General features: G+C 38.9%; 1 protein-coding gene across 5 annotated transcripts in view; it reads right to left on the bottom strand.

Moving 5' to 3' along the window:
- LOC140726890 (protein furry homolog) overlaps window positions 1–24,381 on the bottom strand; it is a 270,433-nt gene that overhangs the window by 36,598 nt on the left and 209,454 nt on the right. For all 5 annotated transcript variants that reach the window (XM_073043854.1, XM_073043855.1, XM_073043856.1 and 2 more), the window contains exons 43-51: window positions 23,177–23,271; window positions 18,726–19,330; window positions 18,016–18,113; window positions 17,759–17,929; window positions 16,369–16,509; window positions 15,032–15,211; window positions 12,935–13,096; window positions 12,695–12,769; window positions 3,899–4,072 (exon numbers count right to left, since the gene is read on the bottom strand). In XM_073043854.1, the coding sequence (XP_072899955.1) occupies window positions 3,899–4,072; window positions 12,695–12,769; window positions 12,935–13,096; window positions 15,032–15,211; window positions 16,369–16,509; window positions 17,759–17,929; window positions 18,016–18,113; window positions 18,726–19,330; window positions 23,177–23,271 (1,701 nt within the window). The remainder of the gene's footprint in view (window positions 1–3,898; window positions 4,073–12,694; window positions 12,770–12,934; window positions 13,097–15,031; window positions 15,212–16,368; window positions 16,510–17,758; window positions 17,930–18,015; window positions 18,114–18,725; window positions 19,331–23,176; window positions 23,272–24,381) is intronic.

Genomic DNA, 24,381 nt, shown 5'->3' with positions numbered 1-24,381 from the left:
AGGCCATTAAATAGTTGACTGCAGTTTTAGTGATTCACAAACTGATATTGAAACAAGCATTCTCTTAGTCACTTTGGGAGGCATTTTGAATTGCTAAAAAAAAAATGTTTGAGTCATGGAACGTATCCTGGATATCTACTTGTTGGTTTTGGTGCCTGGATTAAAACCACTTTATTAGAGACAGCCTTCATTATAATAAATATTTATAGTGTGTCAGTGCTGATAGCCATCTGTGAATTGAGTCAGAAGTCATACATTAAAGAGAAAAAAAAATAGAAGTAGTAAATGTGTTTGGGAATATTTTTAATTTTACTTGCAATTTTTTTTAATAGTCTGCAATGATCCCTCCAAGAGCCACCGGATGGCAGGTTTAACATTCATTACTAATATCATCAAATTTGTCTCAGGGTTTAAGTATGACTTAAAACCCTGACAAAATATTGCAAATGCATATCTGCCTGTTTTCCTTGTTTCTTGGTAATTTCCAAAATTCTGTGAACTGAACATACAGTCAGCACCATACACACAAAACACTGGAGGAACTCAGCAGGTCAGGTAGAATGTACAGTCGACATTTTAGGCCAAAACCTTTCGGTTCAGCCCAGTCCTGCTGAAGGGTCTCGGCTCGAAGCATCGAGTATACTTTTTTCCCCATAGATGCTGTCTGGCCTGCTGAGTTCCTCCAGCATTTTATGTGTGTTGCTTGGATTTCCAGCATCTGCAGATTTTCTCTTGTTTGTGATACAGAAGGTGCTCTAATTTATTGTTGAATATCATTCAGTTTTATCCTAAATATAGTGCAAGGCTATCCCTTGTGACAGAGTAAGATGTTTAGGAAAACCCTTTGAGAAGCTTCTAGCTTTAATATAATTTATTGAGATTTGATGTGAAACGGGCCCTTTGAGCCGCACCCAGCAACCCCTGATTTAACCTTAGCCTAATCATGGGACAATTTACAGTGACCTATTAACTGGTATGTCTTTGGACTGTGGAAGCGAACCAGAGCACCCGGAGAAAATCCACGCAGTCCACACAGAGGACGTATAGACTCCTTACAGATAACGTCAGAAATGAACTCTAAACTCAGATCCTTGAACTGTAATTGCCTTGCACTGACATTACACTACTATGACATCCAAGGGGCTATGTCTGCAGCATTATAAGGATATATCTACTGGTGCTCTCCAGAGCTTACTTCACCAAATGTTATAGATTTAGCACCAAAGCAGCTAATATTATTGTGAAGCTGCTTCAAAGCAGAAGGGAATACTCAGTATCTAGTTTTCTCCAGAGTTACCACAAGATTACATCATATTGCAAACAACCGTACTTAAAAAAAAAATGCCGGGAATAACAATCAACAGAACAATTACGCATTCATAATATTGCTACATGTAACAACCTGAAGGAGGAAAATAATGCATTCAATTTCTTAATTTTTTCAGATCTTTGTCAAAAATCAGTAAGTGAAAAAAAGGTAAGATCACCTGATATTTTATTGTTCTACATAAACTATGCAGAAAAGTTCGATCGTAGGCCTGAAAATTGGAAGTGAAAGGAACAGAGGTCTAAAGATGACTTAACTACAACTTTAATCCAGAGTTGGATCTCATTTATTGTTAGCAAGACTGCCACCAATTAAGTTGCACTAGTTAGAGAAACAAATACCAATTAAAACAAATTATCTATGTTAAAGGGTAAAGGTTTGAAGGAGCATGTTTATTTTTCCTTTACTAAGCAAAACTAAGATAAATCTCTTTAATGAGGTTGCTTTATGGTCCAAAACAATACAAAAGGCTTCAGAGAAACTGAATGTGACTTCACTTTCACCTATCAGTCCTCATTTAATTCTTCAATCTACAAGGTAACAATTGTTGGGAAATTTGCTTTCAGTGACAGGATGGCTTAGCTGTACTGAAGTATCTTCTAAAGTCAGCCCATTCTAGGCTGACCTCTAAATTAACCTCTTCAGGAAGATGCAGGAGATGTATTTTCACAAGTAGAATATAGACAGGCACGGATTAATGAATTCAGGGGAGTAAGAAAATATTGGAAAGAAATCTCAGCAAGACTTCTTAAGAAAGATTACCCCCCACCCCCAGAGAGTTGAATATCAATTATTTTAAGAGGTGAGCCCAAAACCCTCAGGTTATGAAAGTTAATCATAAGAAACAGAAATACAGTCCGTTTGCAGGAAAACAGTATTCTTAAAAGGAGAGCTATTGAAAAACCCTGCTTTACTCTGCAACTGCTATAGCACAATTTGTTACAAATGCACCAACAAAGAATTCAACTGCTTAGCAAAATGCAATTTTGACATTTAACATTTGACAATTTGAAAATGCTGGCTTCTTATGACAGTCTTAGTAATCTACTTGAATTAAAAAAAATATAAAATTATAGCAAAGTGGAGTCCGGTGTTATCATTGCTATTACCAGAATATTTGTACTGAGTAATCACAAATGAAGGTAAAGCTATCTTTGTCAATATTCTACAGTGGACTTAGCTTCACATGCAATTATTTTCCAATGTGGTATTGAGTTCATTTACTGAGCATAATGCAACAAGCTGATGAATGCAGCACAAACATTCCACTTGCAGATTACAACACATCCACAAAGCTGCATAATGAAACATCTTACCTGGAGTTCCTAGACAGCAATAAAGAGTGAAAAAAAACCACATTACAACATTTTAATTCTGTACATATATTTTCACTGTTTAAAGAACTGAAATTCAATTATTTAGGTTCTCCATTGCTGACATTTCCTTTTTCTACAAAATAGAGCACATTTCAACAATATGCTGTTGCCTTACATGACGAGAACTTATATGAACTCCCAGTTTTTAATTTTCCCTAGAACTGCATTGTTTTGCTTTTTTGTTCTCTATTTGGACCTTATATTCTTCAAGCTTATTTGCAAGTAGTGCTCAGTTGATGATCAATATGTCTATCTCTAATCAGGCATTTTTGAGCTCTACAAAACTATTCCTTTTCAAATTTTTGAGTTACATTTAAACTTCTACCAATATCCATCAACAACGATTTGAGAAGATTATTGTGAACAATTATCTTCTATAATCATTATTTTTATCAAAATAATCCTATGCTGCTAACTTGATAATCTAACTTTTTCCCCAGTATACTTATAGAATGAGATTAAAACTTCAAAAAGTGAAGGGTTACTAATGACTTGCTATAGAAGCTAAGATGATAGAGAACAAAGCACAGGTTACTGAGTTTAGAATAAAGATGAATGCAGCTGATGGGCAGCTACAGAAATAGGGACAACTGTAAGGCTTGACAGGCAAGTCCAACGTGATGTCTCCTATTGTGACATTGGTGTACTGTGCTGGAGGGACTCAGTGGGTCAAGCACCATTTGTGGGAAGAAAGGAATTGTTGATGTTTTCAGCTGAAACCCTACATCAGGATTGACACAGGGTCTTGACTTGAAATGTTGACAATTACTTTCCTCCAATAGATGCTGCATGACTGCTGAATTCCTCTAGCAGATTATTTGTTGCTTCAGATACCAGCATGTGCAGTTTCTTGTGTCTCTGTGGTGTTATTGTTGGCCTGGTTGTTGATTACAGCAGAGAAGTTGCATTAACCTTTCCAAACTCAGAATTATCTAAAACTAAATTGACTGTTTTTAAATCCTGGACTAATAAATTAACAAATAAATTAGTTAATACACTATCACATCACTCAATAAATGTTTGCCTAATAGATGCATTTCCAGAAATTCTTAATCAAGACCAGAATTTATCCACCAAATTTAATAGCAGTAAAAGATCTGTTAATTATTTTGGTATCAATGATAGTACTATTTGTTATTGCCTTTCCACTAAATTCTCATATATATTTTTAATGTAAGCTTTAATAAAATCCTACCTCTCCATCCTCCAGCTCCACATCCAGAAAATCAAAATCTCTAAAAACTCTGAACTGTTGTTCACTTGTTGTGTCATCTATATTTTCTGGATCCCTAGGACCATCTTCTGAGGATGACACCAAACTTGCCTGATGTTCAATAAGGTCAAGATCTCCACTTGATGAGAAAATAACCTGAAGCAGATTCATGTCATATCTCAGTTTAGAAGTATCACTAAAAGTCTATTGATACCTTCAATAAAACACTTAGCAATATAAAAGATTAACAAAATAATATATAAAGGTACTCAAGAATTACTACACACCTGTATATAATGTACACTTGCACTGTAAAATGCATTTCCATGGTTCCTGAAACTTAACTCATGATATGCATTCAAAGATATTTATCACCAAACTTAAATGCTTCAACTAACTATGCTACAGTAACTGTAATTTATTATTTGAGACAAAGAAAATCAAAATATTAATATTCTTCACTAAATGAGCTTTGAAGCTTTAAAGGCTAAAAGAGTGTACTGTTGCATCAAGTTGTTAAGATCATTTAAAAGTGCAACATGTAATTTTTCTTTACTATATTTCCTATTTCTGTATTATTCATGAAATGCTGTGTATTTTAATATTTTTAAAAATTTATTTGATGTTTTTCAATCATCTCTTTGGAGACAATGAAAAGGCTTCACGACAATTTAACTATCAAAAGACATCATGGCAGTCTGTGCGAGGGGTCAGAGGTTGCAGTGTTTGAGGTTGATTTGCCAGTCAGAGCTCCTTCCATTTTACAGAACGACCCCTTGAGCAAGGTAGTGAAGTTAATGGAAGCTTTATGACTGCATGACTAGTGCATGAGGGCAGAAAGAGGGGCAACTGTAAGGAATGTGCTCAGAAGAGTTTGATTGAGCAGGAGATTTATGTAGCAAACACGAGGAAATCTACAGATGCTGGAAATTCAAACAACACACACAAAATGCTGGTGGAACACAGCAGGCCAGGCAGCATCTATAAGGAGAAGCACTGTCGACGTTTCGGGTCGAGACCCTTCGTCAGGACTAACTGAAAGGAAAGATAGTAAGAGATTTGAAAGTAGTGGGGGGAGGGGGAAATGCGAAATGATAGGAGAAGACCGGAGCAGGTGGGATGAAGCTAAGAGCTGGAAAGGTGATTGGCGAAAGTGATACAGAGCTGGAGAAGGGAAAGGATCATGGGACGGGAGGCCTCGGGAGAAAGAAAGGGGGAGGGGGGGGGTTAGCACCAGAGGGAGATGGAGAACAGGCAAACAACTAAATATGTCAGGGATGGGGTAAGAAGGGGAGGAGGGGCATTAATGGAAGTTAGAGAAGTCAATGTTCATGCCATCAGGTTGGAGGCTACCCAGCCGGTATATAAGGTGTTGTTCCTCCAAACTGAGTTTGGATTCATTTTGACAGTAGAGGAGGCCATGGATAGACATATCTGAATGGGAATCGGACGTGGAATTAAAATGTGTGGCCACTGGGAGATCCTGCTTTCTCTAGCGGACCGAGCATAGGTGTTCAGTGAAACGGTCTCACCAATATATAAAAGGCCACACTGGGAGCACCAGACGCAGTATACCACACCAGCCGACTCACAGGTGAAGTGTCGCCTCACCTGGAAGGACTGTCTGGGGCCCTGAATGGTGGTGAGAGAGGAAGTGTAAGGGCAGGTGTAGCACTTGTTCCGTTTACAAGGATAAGTGCCAGGAGGGAGATCGGTGGGAAGGGATGGGGGGGGGGGGGGGGGGAACAAGTGGACAAGGGAGTCGCGTAGGGAGCAATCCCCGTGGAAAGCAGAAAGAGGCAGGGAGGGAAAGATGAGATTGGTAGTGGGATCCCGTTGGAGGTGGCGGAAGTTACGGAGAATTATATGTTGGACCTGGAGGCTGGTGGGGTGGTAGGTGAGGACAAGGGGAACCCTATCCCGAGTGGGGTGGCGGGCAGATGTGCAGGAGATGGGAGAGATGCGTTTGAGAGCAGAGTTGATGGTGGACGAAGGGAAGCCCTTTGTTTAAAAAAGGACGACATCTCCTTCGTCCTGGAATGAAAAGCCTCATCCTGAGCACAGATGCGGCGGAGACGGAGGAATTGTGAGAAGGGGATAGCATTTTTGCAAGAGACAGGGTGAGAAGAGGAATAGTCCAGGTAGCTGTGAGAGTCTGTAGGCTTATAGTAGATATCAGTAGATAAGCCATCTCCAGAGATGGATTCAGAAAGATCAAGAAAGGGGAGGGAGGTGTCGGAAATGGACCAGGTAAATTTGAGGGCAGGGTGAAAGTTGGAGGCAAAGTTAATGAAGTCAACGAGCTCAGCATGTGTGCAGGAGACAACGCTAATGCAGTCGTTGATGTAGCGAAGGAAAAGAAGGGGACGGATACCCGTATAGACTTGGAGCATGGACTGTTCCACAAAGCCAACAAAAAGGCAGGCATAACTGGGACCCATACGGGTGCCCATGGCTACACCTTTGGTTTGGAGGAAGTGGGAGGAGCCAAAGGAGAAATTATTGAGACTAAGAACTAATTCCGCTAGACGGAGGAGAGTGGTGGTAGAGGGGAATTGGTTAGGTCTGGAATCCAAAAAGAAGCGAAGAGCTTTGAGACCGTCCTGGTGGGGGATGGAGGTATATAGGGACTGGACATCCATGGTGAAAATAAGGCGGTGGGTGCCAGGGAACTTAATATCATTGAAAAAATTCAAAGCATGAGAAATGTCACGAACATAGGTGGGAAGAGATTGAACAAGGGGGGATAAGACAGTGTCAAGGTATGCAGAAATGAGTTCAGTGGGGCAGGAGCAAGCTGAGACAATAGGTCTACCTGGACAGGCAGGTTTGTGGATCTTGGGTAGGAGGTAGAAACAGGAAGTGCGGGGTGTGGGAACTATGAGGTTGGTGGCAGTTGGATGGGAGATCCCCAGAGCTGATAAGGTCGGTGATGGTATAGGAGACAATGGCCTGGTGCTCCTTAGTGGGGTCATGATCAAGGAGTAAATAAGAGGAGGTATCAGAGAGTTGTCGCTGTGCCTCGGCCAGGTAGAGGTCAGTACGCCAGACAACAACAGCTCCCCCTTTATCAGCAGGTTTTATAGTGAGGTTGGGATTGGTGCGGAGGGAGCGGAGAGCAGAGCGTTTGGAAGGAGTTAGGTAGGAATTGGAACAGGGTGTAGTGAAGTCGAGACAGTTGATGTCCCATCGGCAATTGGCAATAAAGAGATCCAGTGCAGGCAGAAGGAGATTTATGTTATTATTTCCCATATTGATCGACTTGTTTTAACAGGGGTGGATGAAAACTGATGAGTGAACCAAGCAGTCACAGAAAGAGTAGTCTCTGTGGAAACCAGAAAGGAGGTGGGCAGGGGGAAGGGAAAGATCTGACAGCTTGGAACTGGAAGAAATGGCAAAAGATTATATGCTTCAGTGGGATGCACCAGTCACATCTTCCCCCCTTTAAGCTTTCCATGGGGACCATTCTCTGTGCAATTTGCTGGTATGCACATCCTTTCCCATCCATATCTTCCTGTTGCACAAAGTATTTCTCTGTAACCATATGAAATGCAATACTTGTCCCTTCAGCTCTTCCTTCACCACCAGAAAGGAACCTAAACAAACTTCCCAAAGGAGAAAGAGATTGATGTGCACCTCCTTTAACCTGATCTACTGCATTCAATGCTTATAGTTTGACCTCCTCTGCACTGAAACCAGCGAACACTTTCAGTAAACCTCTCCGTCTGCAGTGGCCATCTTGAACTTCTGGCTGCATGACATTGCAATTTCTCTTCCATTCTTACAGTGAACTAATTGTCTGTCCTTGACCTTCTCCTTTGAAGCTAAATGCAAACTAGAACAACATCTCAAATTCCTCCTGGGTAGCCTAAATCCACAGTTATGAACATTAGATTTTCCAGTTTCAGGTAACTTCTTGTGTTCCTTTCCTACTTCCACCAGTCCATCCTGGTTCCCTCTCACTTTGTTCACCTTTTCCATCCTTCCCTGCACTCTTTTACCAGAACATTACCTTTTGGCCTACTTTCCCATCATCTTTATAATGGAGACAGGCTAACTCCTACTGACATCAATGTATCTGGGGCTGACAGGGTGAACAGCTTTAAGTTCCTTTGCATAAACATCACCAAGGACCTCATGTGGTCTGTACATACTGGCTGTGTGGTGAAAAAGGCACAACAGCGCCTCTTTCACCTCAGACAGTTGAAGAAGTTTGGTATGGGCCCCCAAATCCTAAGAACTTTCTACAGGAGCACAACTGAGAGCATGCTAACTGGTTGTATGGGATCTGTCTGGAATGGGAACTGTACTGCCCTCAATTGTAGGACCCTGCAGAGAGTGGTGCAGACAGCCTAGTGCATCTGTAGATGTGAACTTCCCACTATTCAGGACATTTACAAAGACAGGTGTGTAAAAAGGGCCTGAAGGATCATTGGGGATCCGAGTCACCCTAACCACAAACTGTCCCAGCTGTTATCATCTGGGAAAAGTACCACAGCATAAAAGCCAGGACCAACAGGTTCCGGGACAGCTTCTTCCACCAGGCCATCAGATCGATTAATTCATGCTGACACAACTGTATTTCTATGTTAGTATGTACATACTATTTATTATAAATTACTATAACTTATACATTGAACATTTAGACTGAGATGTAACCTAAAGATTTTTACTCCTTGTGGTGAACTAGATATACCTGTCTGTCTGCTCCTGTGGCTCCTCCCACAGACCCCTGTATAAAGGCGACTGAGGCCTGTTGCCCTGCCTCATTCCCCAGGATGTAGTGTTGTTCATTCTTTCAGTCAATAAAAGCCAATACCTCGCTTCCTACGTCTCAGCGTGAGTTATTGATGGTGCATCACTCCTCAAGTATATGAAGGATGTCAATAAAGTCAATTCAGTTCAATTCAATCTCTCCCTTATTTGGTTCTACCTACCAACTACAAGCTTCTGTTACTACTCTCCCCCTTCCTTTTCCCACCTGGTTGCCTGTCCCCATTATCCCCACTCTGCTTATCAGCTTTTACTTATTACTTACAAACATTAGCCTCACCCCTCACTCTCACTGCTATATACCAGTTGTCTTCCTGCTACAGTCCTGATGTAGGCTCTCAAACAGAGACATCAGGCATCCCTTTTCCTTCTCAGATGCTGCCCAACAACACCGAGTTCTTCCAGCAGTTTATTTCTTTCCCTCCAGATTCCAGAATTTGCAGTTTCTGTGGCTCTGTGTAGAGTCCAGTGATGGAGCCTTTTCATGTTGAATTCTTTATTATAATAAAGATCCTACATGAGTTAGAGCTGGCAGAGCAGTCAGTAGCAACCAAAGGAAATGACTGGGAATTATAGCTTTAGAAAAGTATGCTAAGCTTCCATCACTACTTTGGTAATTATTTTAATGTTCGTCATGGAGTCATAGATTTGTACAGCAGAGAAACAGTCCCTTTGGCCCATCTTATCCATGGCAACCATTTTGCCTATTTACATTAATCCAATTTGACAAATTAGTTCTGTATCCATCTATGCTTCGCCTATTGAAAAGTCAACCTAAACATCTCATAAATGAAATGATTGTATCCAACTCCAAAATAGATTGACCACCTACTTTATGAAAGATTTTCCCTTCAGATCCCTTTAAAACTCATTTCTTTCACCTTAAATATATGCCCTCTTGTTTATGATATCTGTACCAAGGGAAAATAAGAGTCTATCCACTCTATTATAATTTTATATACCTCTATTTGGTTACTTCTCAGCCTCCTTCACTCCAAGGAAAACAAGTCCAGTTTATCGAGTCTCTCCCCATAACTATCATCCCCAGACTAGGTATCACCCTGGGGCATTCCTCTACACTAGCTGCAGTACAATCACATCTTTCCTTTAGTATGGCAACCAGGAACAAACACAATACTCAATACACAATCATCTAACCCATATTTTGTAAAGTTGCTACATACATTCTGTAAATAGAAGAGATTTTGCTCATGCTGGAAATCCAGAACAGCACACACACAGGCAGCATCTATGGAAATGAATAAACAGTTGATGCTTCGAGAGGAGATCTTTCATCAGGACTGGAAAGAAAGAAGGAAGAAGCCAGAATAAGAAGGTAGGGGTAGGGGAAGGAGTACGTTCGAAAGTAATAGGTGGGTGGGGAGGAATGAAGTAAGAAGCTGGGAGTTGATAGGTAGAAAAGGTAAAGGGCTGGAGAAGAGGAATCTGACAAGAAGAAAGTTGACCATGGAGAAAAGGGGAGGAAGAGGGGCACCATGGGGAGGTGAAAGACAGGTGAGAAGAAGAGAAGAGGAAAAAAGGGAACCATCACGTACATGCTATTAGTTTGGAGGCCCCCCGATAAAATATGCAATGTTGCTCCTCCAACCTGTGAGTGGCTTCATCGTGACAGTCCAAGTATATCCCAACTTTTATATTCAGTATTAAATATGTTGGAAAGTACAGAATATACCTTTCATAATACTCTATCTTCCTGTGTTGCTACTTTCAAGGAACTATAGATTTGAACACCAAGGCCACTCTGTTCATCAACGTTCATTAGCGTCTTACCATTTACTGTAATTGCCTTACCCTTACCTAACATTCCAAAATGAATTACCTCAGACTTGTTAGGATTAAATTCCATCTGCCTATGTACCAATCCAAATTTCCATTCTGCTCTAGCCTTTGACCATCTTCCTCACTATCTATAATACCAATTTTTGTGCTTACGCAAATTTGTTAATCCATCTCCTACATTCGCATCCAAGTCCTTAACATTTATCACAAACAAAAAGATCCCAGTACCAATCTATGCTGTATATAACTGGCTTCAAATCAGAAAAGCATCTTTCGAACACCACTATTTCCTGTCACCAAGCTAATTTGGATCCAAAATTGCATTTCACAAAACATCCGGAAGTGCTTTGAGTTCTGCAAAGCATGTTTAAACCATAGTCCAAGCAATTGCCCAAGCAACACATAAAGCAAACATAGTAGCTCAAAAATTTCTTCTTACCATTTCACAAGGAAACACTGCTGCGTAACTGGCATCCATGAATAAAGGAGTGGAGGGGCAAAGGATGAGGCAATGAAGAGATGGTGTTGTTGAGGATGAAAGTAGAAGAAATGGGCAAGAATATTTTTAAGAAGGAAGTCTTAAGGAAAGAAAGAAACTAGCAACTGTTCTTGGATCAGCAAGGCATTTTGTGAATGTGAACATAGTTCAAACTATGTTACATTCATCATAAAACAGCATTGGATGTTATAAATTCTTTAAAACAGTCTTTAAAATGATCAGGAATATTAAGTTAGTAAACTTGTTTCCTCAAAAGTTCCAGCAAGCAGGGATCAATTTTGACCATTGATGTTGCTCATGTGGAGTATATGCAATCTCTGTATGTTCTCATTTTCTCTTTATCTCAAGTGTGTGAGGCTTGATAGGCTAATTGGCCGTTGTACATTAGACCTAGCGTAGCGGTGGTAGAATCTGACGGAGTTATTGGTAATGTGAATTGGAATAGTTTACAAGATAATAGGGGAATAGATTTACCTTGAAAACTGACATGAACATGGAAAGCTGTTGCAAAGCCTTCCTAGAAGGTAGGACTCCATCCCCAGTCTTGACTCCTGTCAATCCTGAGGGTTAAACTACCTGACCCTTACCTACTGCTTGGCCATTCTGCATTTAGTGATGTTTCTGGGGCTGAAGATGGGAGTCTCAGGGTCTAATATTTTGGGATCATGGTATAACAAATGGGAGGTCAAGACTTGAGACAGGGAATTGTGGGTTAACATATCATGAATATGGTGCCTGGATCGCAGAGAATGGCAGGGTTGTGGTGAATAGGAGACAGATTGTGGGATTGGTGGCAGGGAAATAGAGTCTATGGAAGCCTTCCCAGCACAATTCTGTACAGGTAGACTGCAATGCCCTGGGAGTGGCTAAACAAAACCATTCAAATTGGGCCAGGGTTGCCAAGAAACAGTAGTTCCAAGTGCCCAGTCAAGTTTCCCTGGAAGTAGTTGCTTTTGTGGCATTCCAGACAATGTTGATGTCCAAATGTCTAATGTCATTGTTTTTCTCATTATGTGAATAAATTCTAATGAAAAATTTGTATGTTGTGGATGAAGTTCCAAATTTTATTTCAGATTCCTCATTTATCATACTTGCTAATGGCCAGAATCCTCAGAATATGTTCAATCCAATAACATGCAAAGTTTTTTTCCAGATGTCACTCCTATAATTTTCATCATGTGTCTTTGGCTTGTGACCTCAGCAGGTTATTTGTACTGAAGATGGGCTTATAGCACCAGTAAGGCCTGCTTCTAAATGATTTAAATGAGATCTTCCTGGACAGGGCTCTGTCGTAATGCAAAGATGTCTTAGGCTACTTATCTTTAGAGTAGAATTACCTAGCTCTCAATTGGACCTGCAGCCCCATTTGTTTCTACTTAGTCTTAAATTGATTACTGTTTCTCCCCTAACTCAAAATACTTAACCAACTTCTCTTTGCACATAGATCTCCCAACCTGCTCTGACTGTAATCCTCCTTACTCCCTACCCAAAGGTCAGCAGACTCAAGGCATATACTTATCTGACTATGATCACCACAGAACACTCCAATTTAGAGTTCCATGCAAATGGTGATATGTACAATTAGACAAAATATTCAGCAATGTACTAGAGCGCCTGCCTAGATTTTTCAGGTAATCTTCTACCTTAGATTGCAGCCAATTGATCCACAGCTAAGAATTACTCACATAGAAAAGTGATCAACTTACAGAAGGATTTTTGGTCAAGCCTACTTCCTGACCACACAAAGTAAGGACATTCACCAACTTTTCTCGTGTTCTTTTCTATAAAAGAAATCACACATTTATAGAGATAATATATTGAAGCAAAATAAAAGTTTCACTTTTTTCCATGTTCATTTATATCAGCAGTACATATCAGGTAACATTTAATCTCAAATTTCAACACAAGTTGGAAGTGACAAAGCAAATTAAGAATTTCAACCATACCTGTGAGAATTGAGGTCTCTTCCAGCTCACAGGAACTAAAACATTGGAATTAGAGCTTGATGAGGTGGATGAAGTGCTTCTGGTGACAGCTATTGCCCGTGGTTTTCCATCTCTCCCTGATGGACCATGCAAATCATCATAATTTCTTCCAATCACAGGAGTCTCCAGAATAAACAAGAAAAAACATATTTAATTCTTGTGACAAATTGCTGTTAACACATTAATTTATTATTTTCATTGAGAGGTGAGCAGCTCCAAGATCATGAAGGCAGAGGGTGGTAGTAGATGGAGTGTATTCAGCCTGGAGGTCGTGACTAGTGGTGTTCCACAGGGATCTGTTCTGGGACCTTTGCAGTGATTTTTTATAAATGACTTGGATGAGGAGGCAGAAGGGTGGGTTAATAAGTCTGCAGATGACACAAAGGTTGTTAATGTTGTGGTATAGTGTAAAAGGTTGTAGGTTACACAAGATACAGACAGGATGTAGATCTGGGCAGAGAAGTGGCAGATAGAGTTCAATCTAAAAAAGTGTGAAGTGATACACATTGAAAGATCGAAAATGAAGGCAGAGTAGAAGGTTAATGGCAGGATTTTTAGCGGTATGGCGGAACAGAGGGATCTGAGCTCCAAGTCCATAAATCCCTCAAAGTTGCTGCACAAACTGATAGGGTGGTTAAGAAGGTGCATGTTGTGCTGCCCTTCATTGATTGGAGGATTGAATTCAAAAAGCCATGAGGTAATGTTGCATCTCTATAAAACCCCGGTTAGACCACACTTATCGTGTTCACTTCTGGTCATCTCATTATTTATTGAGATACAATGTGGAATAAACCCTTCCACCCTTTGAGCCATGCCACCCAGCAGTCTCTGACTTAATCCTAGCCAAATCATGGGACAATATGCAATGACAAATTGACCTACCAATCGGTACGTCCTTAGATAGTGGAAACAGGAGCACCCAGAGGAAACCCACGTGGTCACGGGGAGAATGTACAAATTCCTTACAGGTAGGAGCAGGAATTGAATGCGGGTCCCCAGTACTGTAAAGCATCGTGCTAACCACTACTCTACCGTGCTGCCCCAAGCTTACAGGAAGGATGTGAAAGTTGAGAGAGGGTACAGAGACTTACCAAAATTCTGCCTGGATTAGACAGAATGTCTTATGATGAAAGGCTGAGCAACTTAGAGCTTTTCTCTTTGGAGCCAAGGTGGATGAGAGCCGACTTGATAGAGGTGTATAAGATTAAAGAAAGGTATAGCTCAAATGGAAAGCCAGCACCTCTTTCCCAGAGCAGCAATGACCAATAATGGAGGAAAGTTTAGGGGAGATGTCAAGGTATTTTTTGTTGAAACACCGAGAGTGGTGGATGCCAGTAACACACTGCCAGGGGTGATATTAGAGACTGATGCCGTAGGGACATTTAAGAGAGATAGACACAGGGATGGAAGAAAGAAAATGGAGGGTTATAGGCTGTGTAAGAGGGAAGGATTAGATTGATGATAGAGCAGGTTTATATCACATCATTGATAAAATACAACATTGTGGGCCAAAGGCCACATACTATGCTGCACTGTTCTACGTCTATAATACAAAGGAAAAGAGACTTTGGCGTACATGTCCAAGAATTTGTGAAAGCAAGAGCACAGCTAAATAAAATTGTGAACAAGGAATATGAGATATTTGCCTTCATTAGACAATGCACAGAATATTAGATCACAGAGGTTATGGTACAACTATATAAACATTAGTTCAATTACAGTACCTGGTAACCACACTGTAGGAAGAATGCAATTGGAATGGAGAGTAGCAGAGAAAATTCATTAACATATTTGCTGGGATGGAGTACTTCAACATAAAGAGAGACTAGAAAAGCAGAGCTTATTTTCTTTGGAGGAGTGGAAGCTGAGGGTGGATCTTTTTGGGATATGCAAATTATGTGGGGCATAAATAGGGTAGATACAGAGGACCCTAACAGTGGTGTCTGCAGCCAATGAAGTCCTGGCTTAGTACTTCAGTCGAGTAAGGCAATATCACAGAGAATTAACTGGATTTGTACTAATTGGATTTGGAAATGAAGGCTGGGGAACAGAACATACCTCAGAGATATCAAAGCGAAATTCTAGTGTCTTTCCTGGCAACTCGTGCGAAGCATTTTTCCATATTCGATGCATATCCACTTGAGAAGGGTCACCATATTGATATGATGGTAAGACCAGACTGGCAGATCGACAGACTACTAGTTTAAGGATGTTTAAGGCCTCCTTCCAGTGAGCACTCTGTAAAAATTATGTTAAGACAAATTATTTTCAAATATTTGTGATAGATGAATATGTCTGAAATCCACACTATTAAATATCAATTGCTTGTCCATACTCTGTTCTAATGTAGTGCAGAATGGGTTTTCTTTTTTATTTTTCCTTCTTTGTGCCCCAGTGGGAATGGAGACCTAATTTCATCGTAAGCAGACAAGACCACTAATAGGTTGGAAAGGACATGTGCTGTTTTTTGATTCATAATTTAACTTTATTTGTATTTTTATAGGCACCATGGTCAGCCAATAAGTTCTAATGTGACAACAATGCACATTTGTGCTGCACATGGTATCAACTGCCATGTTGATGAGGTAATTAATACAGCGATTTCAAGTCAATAGAATTGCAGCATAAACAGATTGCAATGTCAATCAGCATGCAAATCTTATTTGATGCCAAACTTTTGGGGTACAATATTTTATCTAAAGCCACCTTTTATTCAGTAGCATGTAGGGAACCCTTCCACAAATAAAGTCCTCATGTTATGCATGTTCTTAATAAAGACAAACTCAATATGGGCTTCTATTAGACTTCAACCCTGTGGGCGAAAACCAGGTCACCATCGTAGCTTGAGGTCTGGGTGAACCCCTCGGATTGCCTACTGGGAACTGAAGTTTTTTTTTATTACGCACACATAATAACACAGTATAAATACAGTACATGCAAGTAGGCTTTTTCCTCTGAGGTTGGAGTGATTAGAACTAGAAGTCATAAGTCAAAGATGAATTGTGAAATATTTAAGGGGAACTTGAGGGGAAATTTCTTTTCTCAGAGGGTGGTGCAGGTGTAGAACAAGCTGTCAGCAGATGTAGTGGATGTGGGTTTTAGTGCAACATTTAAGAGAAGTTTGAATATGGATGGGAGGGTTATGGTCCAGATGTGGGTTGATGGGACTAGACAAAATAACAGTGTGGCATAGACTAGATGGGCCAAAAGGCATGTTTTTGTGCTGTAGTACTCTATGACTATGTTAGTCCCAATAAATATTTCCACTCTACAGAATATTTATAATATTGATAACACTGACTGACATTGCTGATATTGTTCTCCTGTCTCTTGGCATCCAACTTCATGAAGGCCAAGACAAAAAAAACAAAATTAATTATTGATTAATATTTTACCTGAATAAATTTTTCAATGATCTTCAGGACCTCAATATTCAGTTGCTTGACAGGTATGGCAGCTAAGTCTACATGGCTCAGAAGACAGTGGATGATTTGCAATAATGATTGTTGCATATTGGGAAGACCTTTATCCAAAAGCTGTTAGGTCAAAAGTGCATTTATTAGCTCACTTAAAAGTTGATTTCACCTTTTGTAGATCCATTACAGTGATGATGTTAATTTAAATACATTTTGAATAATCTCAAATTGGCAATAATAACATAAAACAGAGAAGCAGAGATACGCTTTGTCCCCTTGTACCTGCTCTCACATTCAATAAGATCATGGCTGATCTTTTACCTCAGTGCTATTTTCCTGTTCCTCAATTCCATTCATATTAAAAATCTATGCTTGAACATACTCAGTGATTGAACTTTCACAATTCTTTTGGAAAGAGAATTGCAATGACTCACTACATTCTGGGTAAAGATTTCTTTTAATCTTTGCACTGAACTGCAAATGCCTTAACTTAAATGTTCAATCACAGATTTCAATGCTGCCCAGCCTTTACGCATATGTGAAGCCCAGCAAATTTTAGTAAGATTCCCTCTCACTCTTCTAAATTCATATATAAATGCATTAAACCATTTTGTTTGCATCTTTTCCTTTGCAAAATTGATTATTCATTTGAGTGAAATTTGGACCATGGATTTAGAAGTTTGTGTCCTTCAAACTTAAGATTCTCTGAATTCATCAGTTGGGCAAACCATGATTTTAGGCAAAAAGATATTGCTCCAAAAATAAATGAATTAATTATTTTAATATAAACATACAAACAAATGTGAATAGATATAGTGTTTATATGTATTCATGAGCTTAGAAAAATAAAAGGTGATCTTAAAATACAGAAAATTCTCTTTCAGTTTGATGAAGTACATGCATGAATAAAGTTTCAATTGACTTAAAGTGTAATCTCAAAATTTTTTGGACACGGGGAATGATAATAACTTGCTACATTTGATATGTTCCTTGAGGTGGATGAAACTACATCATAGTATGCTTTTGTAAATTTCTCTCCTCATTATACCAAATTCAAATTGCAGCAATGATGCACGGTTCATATTGTTAATTCCTCGAAGTATAGGTAGTGCAATTCTTTGTACCGTTAAACCCAAGCTTCAAACCTGATGAAACTTGGGAGTCAATAAATTAATAAAAAATCCAGTTCAATTTGGATTTAGATCAGCACTCCGACTTACTTATTATTAAAATAAGCACACAAAAATACAAAGAAATATCCAGTAGATACTAAAGCTCACAACACAAAACAGGTCAATAAATGTCTGTGGATTCAATCAGATATCTAAAGAATATAAAACAGTATATGAAGAAAACTTATTGCATATACCTCAGCGAGATAGGTAACCAAATTCAAAGTGATTTCTGTAAATGATTCATGAAGGTAACGGCAAACAACATTAACCCATGTAGCACAGTCTCGTGTATAGCTGTGGGTCTTGTACAAAGTCATCACATGCGCTAGGTTTGAAAGCTTAGGATTCTTTTCCTCAATACAAACCTAATGAAGAATAGAATAAAAGTATTTAATGTTTACATTGTAAATTTAAATGATTTTTAAGAGAATCTGCCTGCTAAAGCACAAACCTGGGCTATTCGATCTGCAGCGTCTTTGCAGAACTGAGTTGGGTTATCAAAGTGCTGAATCAAATGTGGAAGAAGGCATAGAACATTCAATGGGAATCCTGAAGTAGGTAAATAAAAATAATCAATTACTTCTCCTTTTCAGTTAATTTCTAAAACTATTTGTGACATGTTTCTAATATTAATCAAATCTTATATGGAAAAGATAAGCATTGAAAACTCTGATTCTTGATATTTATTAAAATATTCAACAATCTATAACTGTCCCACTGTCTTAAGTTATTTAAGCAACAAATTATTAATCAATATTGGTTGAAAACTATGCAATTTAGAAAGACAGAATGTTTCTTTATTTCTAGCTTGTAGCAAACCAGAAAGATATTATCACGGATTATATTTTGTTCTAAATACAAAAGAAGAAAAATTTTCCTGCAGATCAATGGCTTGTTCATTGATCCAAGAAGGAAATTTTAAAGTTTTTGTATGAAGAATAAGAAGAGAATTCACTCTTAGATAGTAGAGCTAAAAGAAACTACATAGCGATATTATCGTACTTCTTTCTTTGAAATTCATTCCATTGATGTAATGGCTAAGTGTTTATTATATAGTCTTGAGCTTTCATTCAGATAATTAGTAAAAATAAAAATAGTCAACAACTAAAGATCATTTCAACATGAACAGTAGTATTTCATTGAGTTAACTTATGCATTTACCTACGGCTTGCGTTAAATCTACCAATGAAATCCGAGAAACAGGAGTTAGTTCACTAAAGAGCTGTAGAGTTAGGTCTGTAGTAGATAGAGAAGTAAATCCTTTCAGCAATAACTGCTGCAACCCAGAGAAGTTAGTCCATTTTAGTTGTCCTTGTAGTTTTTCAAGTTTTTCTCTTGTTTCTGTCTTGTCCAAAGGAAGATGAATCAGAAGTTTGATTAACAATCGCTGTGCCATTTGGTATTCAAATTCAAAATCTGATTCCATCAACGCTACAGAAGACCAGAATATTGTGGCCAAAAGATTCATAGGATTATTAATATTGGTAGGGTCAATAATGTTGTCTTTAAGAGAGGATGAGCTGCGTGTTTTCAACATGACTTGCTGTCCATTTGCCTGGATTCTGTCCAATGTAGCACTTCGTGGTGGATCAGAGGATCTGTCCGAAACACCAAATTTCTTTGGCACAGAAAAGCTCCTCTGATGCCTGCTGCGTTCGGCAGTAATTCCACCACTACCCAATATGCCTGATGTCAGATTTAGTTGTCCAGTGCTCTTCCGGCTTGATGCCAGTTTAGAATTCATCATGTAATCAGGAGAGGATGATCTATTAAAAAAAACAAAATAAAAAACGAATAAAACATGATTCATTGAGAATCAATCCTAAGTGCACTGAGAAATTTACAGGAAATTCCTTCTTGGTACAAAGCCATCTTGATCACATAAAACTGCCTAGAACCTTTAGGACATGCTATTGGATGCACTGAATGGACACATCAATAGGTAATCAATGATCATTGGCTATAGTCACAGACACTATTGACCAAGTTTCAGCTGTGAGAATCTGCTGAATGGTACTTTATAGGAGACTGGATTGGGATTATAAGTGATAATGAGACTGATTGTATATACTGAGGCTGAGGTGGTAGTGGAGGTGGAGTGGGAGAGGAGGATGAAGGGAAATTGGATAATTCCCCAGTTCAGAGGAAAAATTGAGTTGTGGACAAACATGTCAGAAGTTGGGATTGGAAATTGACAATGTTAAGGACAGAGGGTGATATTAAAATTCAGAATTGGGGACCATTCTTCAGAGTAAGGGATAAATCTTAACATTGAAATGACAATATCAAGGTGGGGGGGGGGAACAGAATAATGGAGCATGTTGGGAACCCAAAATATTTAACAGAATTCTCCTGAATAAAAAAGTCATCTGATTTATCATTGCTATTGAGAAGACCCTTCCCCAAAATGTTCCACAATATAGTAGGCAATGAGGTAATCCTCCTAAATAGCACACAAGTCAACTTGTATCCTTCTAATTTCCTACTGCTTGCCACAAACTCTCTTTCTCTATAGCATCTGTGTTGTCACTGTAGCAACAGTGATAGAAAACATTCATTGTATAACAGTACAAGACATCACTATTTGTCCATCATGCATACAGAGTTCACATTCCAAATATGCTCTGGGTACAAGATCCAGATTTTTATTTTTACAAGTTTTATTTCACAACTCTGTAAAAACCAGGGGGATTGTACAGTATTTCTAGGCTACTGGATTGTCTTACTAGTAACAGTGACAGAAACAAAAAGGACAAGAACTAAAACTTAAAAGAAGAGGGATAAGAGAGGATTATGGAAAATACTTGGACAGAACTGATGGTTTGATTGAATTCAATATAATATTTCATCACACACCAGCAAATGACTGCATGTCAAAGAATTTTTATGTTAAATATAATTAGAAAGAAAAATGTCATTGATAGATTTATTGGACTCCCTAGTGAAGCAAATCCCTAGTGACAATAAAGAATACCTTGTGATATTAATTTCCTTTCCTTACTTTTTCTTGTCTATTTTTTTCCCTCTTATTCTGAAGGCAAGAACTCAATCTGGGGAAGACGTTCATAGACAATGTATGCTCTCCAATGTCTGCATTAAGTGGCTATTATTCATCTGTGGAAGCAAATTTCTGTGCAGTACAAATCTATGACTCTATGACTAAGGATTAAAATTTCACTCTGAATGCTCCTAATAATTAATCGCTTTAATTAATTTTTAATGATTGAGATGATAAAATTATTTTTGACACATCTACATTGGGGGGGGGGGGGGGGAAATGCCATTATACACTCAGTGGCTACTAAGTACTTCCTGTACCTAAAAAAGCAGTCACTGAGCATATATTCATGGTCTTCTGCTATTGCAGTCCATCCACTTCAAGGTTTCATATGCCGTGCTTTCACAGATGCTCTTCTGCATACCATTGTTGTAACGCGTGGTTATTTCAGTTTCTGTCAGTTTGAATCAGTCTGGCCATTCTCCTCTGACTCCTCTCACTAACAAGGCATTTTCACCCATAGAACTACCCTTCAATGGATGTGTTTTGTTTCTTTTACCATTCTCTGTAATCTCTAGAGACTGTCATGTGTGTAACTCCCAGAAATCAGCAGTTTCTGAAATACTCAAAATACTTGTAAACTCCCAACCGTTCAACAGATGAAGCCATTGCCATCACCCTCCACCTGGTCCTAACCCACCTGGTCCTAACCCACCTGGACAAAAAAGACACATACGTTCAAATGCTGTTCATAGACTTCAGTTCAGCATTCAACACGATCATCCCTCAGAAACTGATTGGAAAGCTGAGCCTACTGGGCCTGAACACCTCCCTCTGCAACTGGATCCTAGACTTCCTGACTGGGAGAGCTCAGTCAGTCCGGATCGGAAGCAGCATCTCCAACACCATCACACTGAGCACGGGGGCCCCCCAGGGCTGTGTGCTCAGTCCACTGCTGTTCACTCTGCCGACCCACGACTGTGCTGCAACACACAGCTTGAACCACATCATCAAGTTCGCTGATGACACGACCGTGGTGGATCTCATCAGCAAGTCAGCTTACAGAGAGGAGGTGCAGTGGCTAACAGACTGGTGCAGAGACAACAACCTGTCTCTGAATGTGAACAAAAGGAAAGAGATGGTTGTTGACTTCAGGAGGGGATGGAGCGACCATTCCCCGCTGAACATCGACGGCTCCTCAGTAGAAATCGTTAAGAGTACCAAATTTCTTGGTGTTCACCTGGCGGAGAATCTCATCTGGTCCCTCAACACCAGCTCCATAGCAAAGAAAGGCCAGCAGCATCTCTACCTTCTGCGAAGGCTGAGGTAAGTCCACTTTCTCTTCCAGTAAATTCCAGACATCAACTACTCTCTACGTATCATACTTTCCACTAAAATTTCCTATAAAACTCTTCCCTCTCACCTATGCCCTCTTGTCTTGGATGGCAAAGGAATCTTCAGATATCTACCCTACTTCTGGCTTCCATACCTTTATATATTTCTATCAGATCAGCTCAATGCCTCCTGTGCTCAAGGGTACACCAGACTAGTCTATCCAATATCTTCAATGCAGGCAACATCCTGGTGAATCACCTCAGAAATCCTTCCAGTATGGTCACAGCTTTCCTATAAAGTAATATGCACACCAATACTCCAACTGTGGTCTAATCAATGTTTTAGAAAGTTGCAACATCATCTGCTACCTTGTATATTCTGTATCCCAATTTATGAAGGCAAGTGTGCAATATACCTTCTTCACCAACCTGTTGATCTGTATTGCCACTTTCAAGGGACAATGGACCTGGATCTCTAGTTCTTTATGTTAATCAATGTTACTAATGCCCTACTATTCACTGCATATGTCCTAAAAAAAGCATCACCTTGTGCTTGTTGGGATGAAACAAGTTAACTTTCAACATGATCTATATCAAGCTGGGGCCTTAGACAAACTTCTTTACAATCCGCAACACCACCAACTTTTGTGTCATTAATGACCCTTTTCTCACTTTTGATAATCGCCTGAAACCTCGCTTTGAATTTGGAAATATCATAATAAACTGAGCAATAAACAATCTGCTGGAGGAACTCTGTTGGAGGGTAGAGCAGCATTACTAAGAGGAAAGGAACTGACAACATTGAGCTGAGACCCTTCATCAGGACTGATAATATTCACTATCTGTATAAACATTACCGACTGCAGCAATTGCCTTAAATTATTAGAGAAATGGCCAGTGATTATAAAGGAGAAAATAATTACATTTTTGTACATTTTAGATATACTATTGAAACCACTATCCTTATTTAAATGGCTACTTAATTTTTAAGAGATTACACTTACCCAATTTTGCCATTTCTTTAATTGGCAATTCTGGTAAGAACTATTTCCTATTTCGTATCTTAATCATTTTGGTATGTCCTCTATAAAAGCAAGGGATCATGTTTGCTTGTATCAAAGCCATTCTATTACTTGTGCAAGTAGCCCTCTATTGTCAGTGTTAGGTCAAAAACACAGATCATAAAGTAAAATGCTGGTGATGTACATCAGGAATAGAATATTTTCCTGAAATATCAAATATAAAACACATAACATTCTGGTAGAGGTAAAACTTCTTACCGAGATAAAACAGCTAACAGATCACTGTTCTTCAAGCAATCTGCTAGATTGTCAATTCCTGACTCCAGAGTAAGAAGTGCTTCCATTACATACCCCTAACATAATAAAAAATTGAAATGTTCAGTTCTGTAAACAGTTTTTTAAAACTATTCAACAAATTCTATTCAACTTTTATCTAATAATGATACCCAAATACATTTGAGAACTATTTCACTGAGAAATACCTGCTAAGTACCGGTAATCATAGAAATCAAGAATTTGAAATTCTTTTCACAGGTATAATTATTTTCAAACTGGGGCAATAGCACCCCCAGGTGACGTGTTTTCAGTTACTTTAAGCCCCTTGACCTTTTTGGAGAAACACGGTTCAACTCAGAGTTTCTAAGTCACAGAGTGAGAGATACTGATGCACTCATAGGGGACAAGCTGACCTCAGATTACAAGGGAAAGCTACAGAACTGCCCACTGATAATTTAAACCCATATTGTTTAAAGGTTTGGTTAAAAATAATGTTTTAAACTCACTTTTCTACTTAAATACTTTTGGAATCTTGGAATCTAGGTGATAATTAAAATATTTATTATGTTTAGCAAATTTTAGATACAATACCAATTAATATACGTAATCATATTATTATGCATTAATATTACAAATTCTTGGAAGTGTAATAGGTATTCTAGTTTGTTAAGTGAGATTTGATCATAATCATTGAATTTGTGAATAACTGTAATAATAATGTGTCAGACTGAAAATACTGGGGAGCTATTCAGTATTCTATTGGTAATATTTAAGCTTGAACAATTCCTCTTGTGAATATCAATAGAGCTGTAAACCATTTTTCTTGCTCATATTTCTTACTCCTTCAGTTCTGCTGACAGTTAGCTCGTGAGAACTTTCGGAAAGAGGATTAAATTAAATAATAAAGTCAATCATTGCCAGTTACAACACCAACTTCTGGCACTACAATTTTCATCTTGATAACTGTGATTGATGCAGATGAAATAGAGTAAGCTCCTTGATTATCAAAGCTGTTTTCACCACCTTGTCTGATGGTTTTGTCCCAAACTAAATAATTACTTCCTGCAGAAATATGAGAATGCTGAACAAATGAAACGCACTGTAAGAAATGAAGGACAATAACATTAAGGTAACTTAGTGAAGTATCGTACAAACCCTGTGTGCAGAAGACATTCAAACTACAAGCC

This window comes from Hemitrygon akajei, chromosome 4 (assembly GCF_048418815.1).
Source record: "Hemitrygon akajei chromosome 4, sHemAka1.3, whole genome shotgun sequence".
NCBI classification, from domain to species: Eukaryota; Metazoa; Chordata; class Chondrichthyes; order Myliobatiformes; family Dasyatidae; genus Hemitrygon; species Hemitrygon akajei.
Note: the sequence above shows the minus strand (reverse complement) of the source record. Positions and strands in the feature narration are given on the sequence as shown.